The sequence below is a fragment of the Penaeus vannamei genome, chromosome 18 (genome assembly GCF_042767895.1).
Source record: "Penaeus vannamei isolate JL-2024 chromosome 18, ASM4276789v1, whole genome shotgun sequence".
Classification (NCBI taxonomy): domain Eukaryota; kingdom Metazoa; phylum Arthropoda; class Malacostraca; order Decapoda; family Penaeidae; genus Penaeus; species Penaeus vannamei.
This window is the reverse complement of record NC_091566.1, coordinates 18,433,327-18,443,326: the sequence shown is the minus strand read 5'-3', so window position 1 is coordinate 18,443,326 and position 10,000 is coordinate 18,433,327. Positions and strand designations below refer to the sequence as shown.

Genomic DNA, 10,000 nt, shown 5'->3' with positions numbered 1-10,000 from the left:
AATAATAAATTAATTAATTAATAAGCAATTAATGAATTTCCCCTTTTTCCTCGCAGAGTACCTCTCCCACGGACCGTGCATGGAGGAAGTGGGAGAAGACTGGGAGAAGTGCAACCATCACTTCAAACACCTGGTCAATCAGCAGCATTTAAACCTCAACATAACCCAGGATGAGCGAGATCACAATATCTGCTGGTGAGTTTGTGTGGATGAGAGGATGTGCAGATGGATTGGCCGAGTGGATAGAGGGATTAAGTGGATTATGTGGATGAGGGGATGTGCAGATGGATTGGCCGAGTGGATAGAGGGATTAAGTGGATTATGTGGATGAGGGGATGTGCAGATGGATTGGCTGAGTGGATAGAGGGGTTAAGTGGATTATGTGGATGAGGGGATGTGCAGATGGAGTGGGTGAGTGGATAGAGGGGTTAAGTGGATTATGTGGATGAGGGGATGTGCAGATGGAGTGGGTGAGTGGATAGAGGGGTTAAGTGGATTATGTGGATGAGGGGATGTGCAGATGGAGTGGGTGAGTGGATAGAGGGGTTAAGTGGATTATGTGGATGAGAGGATGTGCAGATGGAGTGGGTGAGTGGATAGAGGGATTAAGTGGATTATGTGGATGAGGGGATGTGCAGATGGAGTGGGTGAGTGGATAGAGGGGTTAAGTGGATTATGTGGATGAGGGGATGTGCAGATGGAGTGGGTGAGTGGATAGAGGGGTTAAGTGGATTATGTGGATGAGGGGATGTGCAGATGGAGTGGGTGAGTGGAAAGAGGGGTTAAGTGGATTATGTGGATGAGGGGATGTGCAGATGGATTGGCTGAGTGGATAGAGGGGTTAAGTGGATTATGTGGATGAGGGGATGTGCAGATGGAGTGGCTGAGTGGATAGAGGGGTTAAGTGGATTATGTGGATGAGAGGATGTGCAGATGGAGTGGCTGAGTGGATAGAGGGGTTAAGTGGATTATGTGGATGAGGGGATATGCAGATGGATTGGCCGAGTGGATAGAGGGGTTAAGTGGATTATGTGGATGAGGGGATGTGCAGATGGAGTGGGTGAGTGGATAGAGGGGTTAAGTGGATTATGTGGATGAGGGGATGTGCAGATGGATTGGCTGAGTGGATAGAGGGGTTAAGTGGATTATGTGGATGAGGGGATGTGCAGATGGATTGGCTGAGTGGATAGAGGGTTTAAGTGGATTATGTGGATAAGGGGGTGTGCAGATGGATTGGCTGAGTGGATAGAGGGATTAAGTGGATTATGTGGATGAGGGGATGTGCAGATGGAGTGGCTGAGTGGATAGAGGGGTTAAGTGGATTATGTGGATGAGGGGATGTGCAGATGGAGTGGGTGAGTGGATAGAGGGGTTAAGTGGATTATGTGGATGAGGGGATGTGCAGATGGATTGGCTGAGTGGATAGAGGGATTAAGTGGATTATGTGGATGAGGGGATATGTAGATGGAGTGGCTGAGTGGATAGAGGGGTTAAGTGGATTATGTGGATGAGGGGATGTGCAGATGGAGTGGCTGAGCGGATAGAGGGTTTAAGTGGATTATGTGGATGAGGGGATGTGCAGATGGATTGGCTGAGTGGATGGAGGGGTTAAGTGGATTATGTGGATGAGGGGATGTGCAGATGGAGTGGGTGAGTGGATAGAGGGATTAACTGGATTATGTGGATGAGGGGATGTGCAGATGGAGTGGCTGAGTGGATAGAGGGCTTAAGTGGAGTATGTGGATGAGGGGATGTGCAGATGCATTGGCTGAGTGGATAGAGGGGTTAAGTGGATTATGTGGATGAGGGGATGTACAGATGGATTGGCTGAGTGGATAGATGGTTTAAGTGGATTATGTGTATGAGGGGATGTGCAGATGGATTGACTGAGTGGATAGAGGGATTAAGTGGATTATGTGGATGAGGTGATATGCAGATGGAGTGGCTGAATGGATAGAGGGGTTAAGTGGATTATGTGGATGAGAGGATGTGCAGATGGAGTGGCTGAGTGGATAGAGGGATTAAGTGGATTATGTGGATGAGAGGATGTGCAGATGGATTGGCTGAGTGGATAGAGGGATTAAGTGGATTATGTGGATGAGGGGATGTGCAGATGGATTGGCTGAGTGGATAGAGGGGTTAAGTGGATTATGTGGATGAGGGGATGTGCAGATGGATTGGCTGAGTGGAAAGAGGGGTTAAGTGGATTATGTGGATGAAGGGATGTGCAGATGGATTGGCTGAGTGGATAGAGGGATTAAGTGGATTATGTGGATGAGAGGATGTACAGATGGATTGGCTGAGTGGATAGAGGAGTTAAGTGGATTATGTGGATGAGGGGATGTGCAGATGGATTGGCTGAGTGGATAGAGGGGTTAAGTGGATTATGTGGATGAGGGGATGTGCAGATGGATTGGCTGAGTGGAAAGAGGGGTTAAGTGGATTATGTGGATGAGGGGATGTGCAGATGGATTGGCTGAGTGGATAGAGGGGTTAAGTGGATTATGTGGATGAGGGGATGTGCAGATGGAGTGGCTGAGTGGATAGAGGGGTTAAGTGGATTATGTGGATGAGGGGATGTGCAGATGGAGTGGGTGAGTGGATAGAGGGGTTAAGTGGATTATGTGGATGAGGGGATGTGCAGATGGAGTGGGTGAGTGGATAGAGGGGTTAAGTGGATTATGTGGATGAGGGGATGTGCAGATGGAGTGGCTGAGTGGATAGAGGGGTTAAGTGGATTATGTGGATGAGGGGATGTGCAGATGGAGTGGCTGAGTGGATAGAGGGGTTAAGTGGATTATGTGGATGAGGGGATGTGCAGATGGAGTGGGTGAGTGGATAGAGGGGTTAAGTGGATTATGTGGATGAGGGGATGTGCAGATGGAGTGGGTGAGTGGATAGAGGGGTTAAGTGGATTATGTGGATGAGGGGATGTGCAGATGGAGTGGGTGAGTGGATAGAGGGGTTAAGTGGATTATGTGGATGAGGGGATGTGCAGATGGATTGGCTGAGTGGATAGAGGGGTTAAGTGGATTATGTGGATGAGGGGATGTGCAGATGGATTGGCTGAGTGGATAGAGGGATTAAGTGGATTATGTGGATGAGGGGATGTGCAGATGGATTGGCTGAGTGGATAGAGGGGTTAAGTGGATTATGTGGATGAGGGGATGTGCAGATGGAGTGGGTGAGTGGATAGAGGGGTTAAGTGGATTATGTGGATGAGGGGATGTGCAGATGGATTGGCTGAGTGGATAGAGGGGTTAAGTGGATTATGTGGATGAGGGGATGTGCAGATGGATTGGCTGAGTGGATAGAGGGGTTAAGTGGATTATGTGGATGAGGGGATGTGCAGATGGAGTGGGTGAGTGGATAGAGGGGTTAAGTGGATTATGTGGATGAGGGGGTGTGCAGATGGAGTGGCTGAGTGGATAGAGGGGTTAAGTGGATTATGTGGATGAGGGGATGTGCAGATGGATTGGCCGAGTGGATAGAGGGGTTAAGTGGATTATGTGGATGAGGGGATGTGCAGATGGATTGGGTGAGTGGATAGAGGGGTTAAGTGGATTATGTGGATGAGGGGATGTACAGATGGATTGGCTGAGTGGATAGAGGGGTTAAGTGGATTATGTGGATGAGGGGATGTGCAGATGGATTGGCTGAGTGGATAGAGGGGTTAAGTGGATTATGTGGATGAGGGGATGTGCAGATGGATTGGCTGAGTGGATAGAGGGGTTAAGTGGATTATGTGGATGAGTGGATGTGCAGATGGAGTGGCTGAGTGGATAGAGGGGTTAAGTGGATTATGTGGATGAGGGGATATGCAGATGGAGTGGGTGAGTGGATAGAGGGGTTAAGTGGATTATGTGGATGAGGGGATGTGCAGATGGATTGGCTGAGTGGATAGAGGGGTTAAGTGGATTATGTGGATGAGTGGATGTGCAGATGGAGTGGCTGAGTGGATAGAGGGGTTAAGTGGATTATGTGGATGAGGGGATGTGCAGATGGATTGGCTGAGTGGATAGAGGGGTTAAGTGGATTATGTGGATGAGGGGATGTGCAGATGGAGTGGCTGAGTGGATAGAGGGGTTAAGTGGATTATCTGGATAAGGGGATGTGCAGATGGAGTGGGTGAGCGGATAGAGGGGTTAAGTGGATTATGTGGATGAGGGGATGTGCAGATGGATTGGCTGAGTGGATAGAGGGTTTAAGTGGATTATGTGGATGGGGGGATGTGTAGATGGATTGGCTGAGTGGATAGAGGGGTTAAGTGGATTATGTGGATGAGGGGATGTGCAGATGGAGTGGCTGAGCGGATAGAGGGTTTAAGTGGATTATGTGGATGAGGGGATGTGCAGATGGAGTGGCTGAGTGGATAGAGGGTTTAAGTGGATTATGTGGATGAGGGGATGTGCAGATGGATTGGCTGAGTGGATAGAGGGTTTAAGTGGATTATGTGGATGAGGGGATGTGCAGATGGATTGGCTGAGTGGATAGAGGGATTAAGTGGATTATGTGGATGAGGGGATGAGCAGATGGATTGGCCGAGTGGATAGAGGGGTTAAATGGATTATGTGGATGAGGGGATGTGCAGATGGAGTGGCTGAGTGGATAGAGGGTTTAAGTGGATTATGTGGATGAGGGGATGTGCAGATGGATTGGCTGAGTGGATAGAGGGGTTAAGTGGATTATGTGGATGAGGGGATGAGCAGATGGATTGGCCGAGTTGATAGAGGGGTTAAATGGATTATGTGGATGAGGGGATGTGCAGATGGAGTGGCTGAGCGGATAGAGGGTTTAAGTGGATTATGTGGATGAGGGGATGTGCAGATGGATTGGGTGAGTGGATAGAGGGATTAAGTGGATTATGTGGATGAGGGAATGAGCAGATGGATTGGCCGAGTGGATAGAGGGGTTAAATGGATTATGTGGATGAGGGGATGTGCAGATGGAGTGGCTGAGTGGATAGAGGGTTTAAGTGGATTATGTGGATGAGGGGATGTGCAGATGGATTGGCTGAGTGGATAGAGGGGTTAAGTGGATTATGTGGATGAGGGGATGTGCAGATGGATTGGCCGAGTGGATAGAGGGGTTAAGTGGATTATGTGGATGAGGGGATGTGCAGATGGATTGGCTGAGTGGATAGAGGGGTTAAGTGGATTATGTGGATGAGGGGATGTGCAGATGGATTGGTTGAGTGGATAGAGGGTTTAAGTGGATTATGTGGATGAGGGGATGTGCAGATGGATTGGCTGAGTGGATAGAGGAGTTAAGTGGATTATGTGGATGAGGGGATGTGCAGATGGAGTGGCTGAGTGGATAGAGGAGTTAAGTGGATTATGTGGATGAGGGGATGTGCAGATGGAGTGGCTGAGTGGATAGAGGGTTTAAGTGGATTATGTGGATGAGGGGATGTGCAGATGGAGTGACTGAGTGGATAGAGGGTTTAAATGTATTATGGGGATGCGGGGTTGTGCAGATGGAGTGGCTGAGTGGATAGAGGAGTTAAGTGGATTATGTGGATGAGGAGGTGTGCACCTGGAGTGGCTGAGTGCACAGGGGGGTTAGGTGGATTATGTGGATGAGGGGTTGTGCAGATGGATTGGTTGAGTGCATAGAGGGTTTAAGTGGATTATGTGGATGAGCGCATGTGCAGATGGATTGGCTGAGTGGATAGAGGAGTTAAGTGGATTATGTGGATGAGGGGATGAGCAGATGGATTGGCCGAGTGGATAGAGGAGTTAAGTGGATTATGTGGATGAGGGGATGTGCAGATGGAGTGGCTGAGCGGATAGAGGGGTTAAGTGGATTATGTGGATGAGGGGATGTGCAGATGGATTGGCTGAGTGGATAGAGGGGTTAAGTGGATTATGTGGATGAGGGGATGTGCAGATGGAGTGGCTGAGTGGATAGAGGGGTTAAGTGGATTATGTGGATGAGGGGATGTGCAGATGGATTGGCTGAGTGGATAGATGGTTTAAGTGGATTATGTGGATGAGGGGATGTGCAGATGGAGTGGCTGAGTGGATAGAGGAGTTAAGTGGATTATGTGGATGAGGGGATGTGCAAGTGGATTGGCTGAGTGGATAGAGGGGTTAAGTGGATTATGTGGATGAGGGGATGTGCAGATGGATTGGCTGAGTGGATAGAGGGGTTAAGTGGATTATGTGGATGAGGGGATGAGCAGATGGATTGGCCGAGTGGATAGAGGAGTTAAGTGGATTATGTGGATGAGGGGATGTGCAGATGGAGTGGCTGAGCGGATAGAGGGGTTAAGTGGATTATGTGGATGAGGGGATGTGCAGATGGATTGGCTGAGTGGATAGAGGGTTTAAGTGGATTATGTGGATGAGGGGATGTGCAGATGGAGTGGCTGAGTGGATAGAGGGGTTAAGTGGATTATGTGGATGAGGGGATGTGCAGATGGATTGGCTGAGTGGATAGAGGGTTTAAGTGGATTATGTGGATGAGGGGATGTGTAGATGGAGTGGCTGAGTGGATAGAGGAGTTAAGTGGATTATGTGGATGAGGGGATGTGCAAGTGGATTGGCTGAGTGGATAGAGGGGTTAAGTGGATTATGTGGATGAGGGGATGTGCAGATGGATTGGCTGAGTGGATAGAGGGTTTAAGTGGATTATGTGGATGAGGGGATGTGCAGATGGAGTGGCTGAGTGGATAGAGGAGTTAAGTGGATTATGTGGATGAGGGGATGTGCAAGTGGATTGGCTGAGTGGATAGAGGGGTTAAGTGGATTATGTGGATGAGGGGATGTGCAGATGGATTGGCTGAGTGGATAGAGGGGTTAAGTGGATTATATGGATGAGGGGGATGTGTAGATGGATTGGCTAAGTGGATGTGTAGGTGGACTGAATGAGTGAATGTGCATTAATAAGAAAAATGATGAAGATGATCATAATGATGATACAACTTAATAAAAACCAAAACAAAGGAAACCGAGTAAACCTTAGACACATAAAAAAGCGATCAAACAAGAAAAAGAAGGAAAAGAAAAGAAAAGAAAAACTGAACTTCTTTCTCCACTATATTGACAAGAGCCTGATAGCATCGCAGGCTTTGGGGATCTGGCGCGTCATTTCAGCCAAAGACCGTCTAACAAGGACTCACAGGAAGAGAAAACTAGATTTTACGTAAAGAGAAGGTTTTTTGAGGAGCCCAAAGCTTCGGTCTTTGGCATTCAGGAAGTTGGCTCCGTTAAGGTATATGCGTGTGAGTGTGTGTGTGTGTTGGACGGTTGATGTACGTGGCGGTTTGTGTGCGCGTGGGTAAGGGGGTGGGGGGGGGTGTAGAGGGGTCTTTCTGTAAATGCGGTCTATTAGGATGATGATGATAATGCGGAGGAGGAGGAGGGTAATGATGATGATACCGATGATGATGATAATGATAATGATGATGACGATGATAATAATTATGAAGAGGAGGAGAAAAATATTAATAATGATGATGATGATGATAATGATGGTGATAATGATGATGAGGAAGACGATGATGATGATAATGATGATGATGAAAATGATAATGATAATGATGATAATAATAGCAATAGTGATATTAATGATAATAATAAGTATAATAACATCAATAATGAGGATGATGTTAATGGTAACATAAATCATAACAAATAATCTCTTGGACACGCGCACACACTCACACACAAACACACGTACAGACCAAGAGAAATGATCAAACTTCAGAAAATAGAAAAAAGTTAAAGTTAATGACGAAAAGTAAGTAAAACAAACAGGAAAAATGTTCGCTTGGGGAATGGAAAGTTTCCAAGCCAAAGAGTTTACTTCCAGACCGGGAAACAAAAAGAATCATTCGCATCACACATGAAATAAACACCGAAAGGCCACAGTGAGCAACAGACTCCTTATCTTTCAAATTGTTAAAACCAGGGCCGCAACTGAAACAAATAAACTGATATAGAAACGGGCGTAATGTGAACCAGTAAGACCAAATTCGAGTCGTTCTCACGAAATCCAATATTGGGACACGACTATAATACTGTGGGAAATGCTAGGATAGAAGGTAATAGTGAGAGTACTAGCAGAAAAATAATAGTGCTATTAGTAGAGGACTTAGAGGCTACTGAAATCGATACAAAGACGTTAGTAAGTGTTGCTACTTACAGACTACCTCATACATAATAAATAAAGTAAAGATAAAACAAAATAAAGTAAAGGAGATAAAAGATTAAAAGAGTTCACGATAAACTCGTCTATAAAAATGACTACAAACTATGGAAACTAGATCAGTTTTTTTTTTTCCTTTTCCTTTTCTGAACTGGAGGTTGCAATATCACGATCGACTGGGTAAGTCTATATCCGAAAGCGTAACATAGATCGTGGAAAGCACTCGGGAAGGAAACATAGGTCGGCACGTTCTTGCCTGACTTATTCACAAGAAACAAAGACGACATAATACCTTCCTCCTCTGGGGAAAAAAAACTAAAACTGATATACTGTCTTTTACAGAACCCACATGACGATACGAAATAAGAGGGGCTCTGTTATGACAGAGAAAATTAGGCAAGCCGCACAAGTTCTTCTTGGATAAAACCTAAAGGGAAAAAGAGTCGAGATGAAGAAATAGACATAATATTAAAGACCTTATGCAATTCATAATAGGATTGATAGATCTGTATCGAAACTCTCGACTTGAATAAAAGAGAGAATAAATGTATTTCAGATGCAGATAAGCCAGAAAGAGAGAGAAAAAAAAATGAAAAAAAAACAGCTCTTATGGTAAAGGTTCAGGATATATTGGTTATAAATTATTGGACATATGGAGAAATTATCATAACTGGGCTACGGGAAGCCAAGAAAGACTGAAAATGGAGATAAAAAACGAATAGACCTAACGAATGAAAGGAGAAATCCAATCAGCTTTTGTTCAAGATGCCGGCTTTGAAACAGAAATGAGCCCCGTTATTATGACACTATGAATGAGATAGCATCACACCGAGGAAGGAGAGGCTGTCGCCGTTCCAACTGATGTTCCAAGTCGCTGAGAAAAAGGAACCCACCTATAACGTGGAAATTAGCAAACATGGAAATTAGCAAAGGGTGATGATAACGAAATCCTTCAGAATTATTGCCCAAAGTCACTAACCATTGTAATATACAAACCAGAAACGAAACAGGTCGTACTTTCTGAGAAATGCATATATTACAAGCAATTTGTATTCAGGGAGGGTAGATCATGTGTCGTAAAACTCTGCTGAGATATTGCAGCAGCGAGATATCTGGGTTGGTTGCACAGATTTGGAATAAGCAAATGAACAGATGGAACATTGTTGCACAACAGCTGCTGAGCTACATCCCCCTAGACACGTACTGTCAGGTGTACAACTGTATCAATCTCACACTAAAACAATATGGAACCGGTGAAAAAAATGTCTTTATGTCACTTTCAATATATTTCAAACTAAATTTCATTATAAAAAATGAATCTAAACATGTACGATAGTTTAATGATTTATGGCGCTACATCTGGCAACGAGGAAGTGCATTCGACGCGGCCTAGATCCTCAGTCTGTCTGTTCCGTTTACAGGCCTACAATACGTATGAGCGGAGGCATGCTTTTGTTCTATTACTTTTCTATTTACCGATTTTTCAAAATTATTATTATACTGTTTTGTGAAACTTGCAGTGCGCCGCCATTCCAGAGCCGACTTGGATTTATAGAGAAATACTGCTAATATACTTCCTATATATCGACGAAAACAGTTATTAGAGACAAACTCTTTCCATTTCGATAAGTGCCTAGTGGAGTCCCGCAGGGATTAGTTTGAACACCCAATAATATTTGTTGTCTTCGTCACTAATCTGGGATTGAACATATGCCTAGAAAGCTATCTGCAAATGCACAGGCGATACAGAACTACTGAGATGCATTTTTAAAAATCTACAGAAGATAAAGCTGAATTAACCAGATCGAGAAAGGAAACATCCTTCGAATGATTGTTATCGGGAACCTAA

At 45.3% G+C, this 10,000-nt stretch overlaps 1 protein-coding gene across 1 annotated transcript in view; it reads left to right on the top strand.

Moving 5' to 3' along the window:
- LOC138864860 (uncharacterized) overlaps positions 1-10,000 on the top strand; it is an 89,710-nt gene that overhangs the window by 77,071 nt on the left and 2,639 nt on the right. Inside the window, exon 4 of the mRNA XM_070133489.1 lies at positions 57-195. Within this exon, the coding sequence (XP_069989590.1) occupies positions 57-195 (139 nt within the window). The remainder of the gene's footprint in view (positions 1-56; positions 196-10,000) is intronic.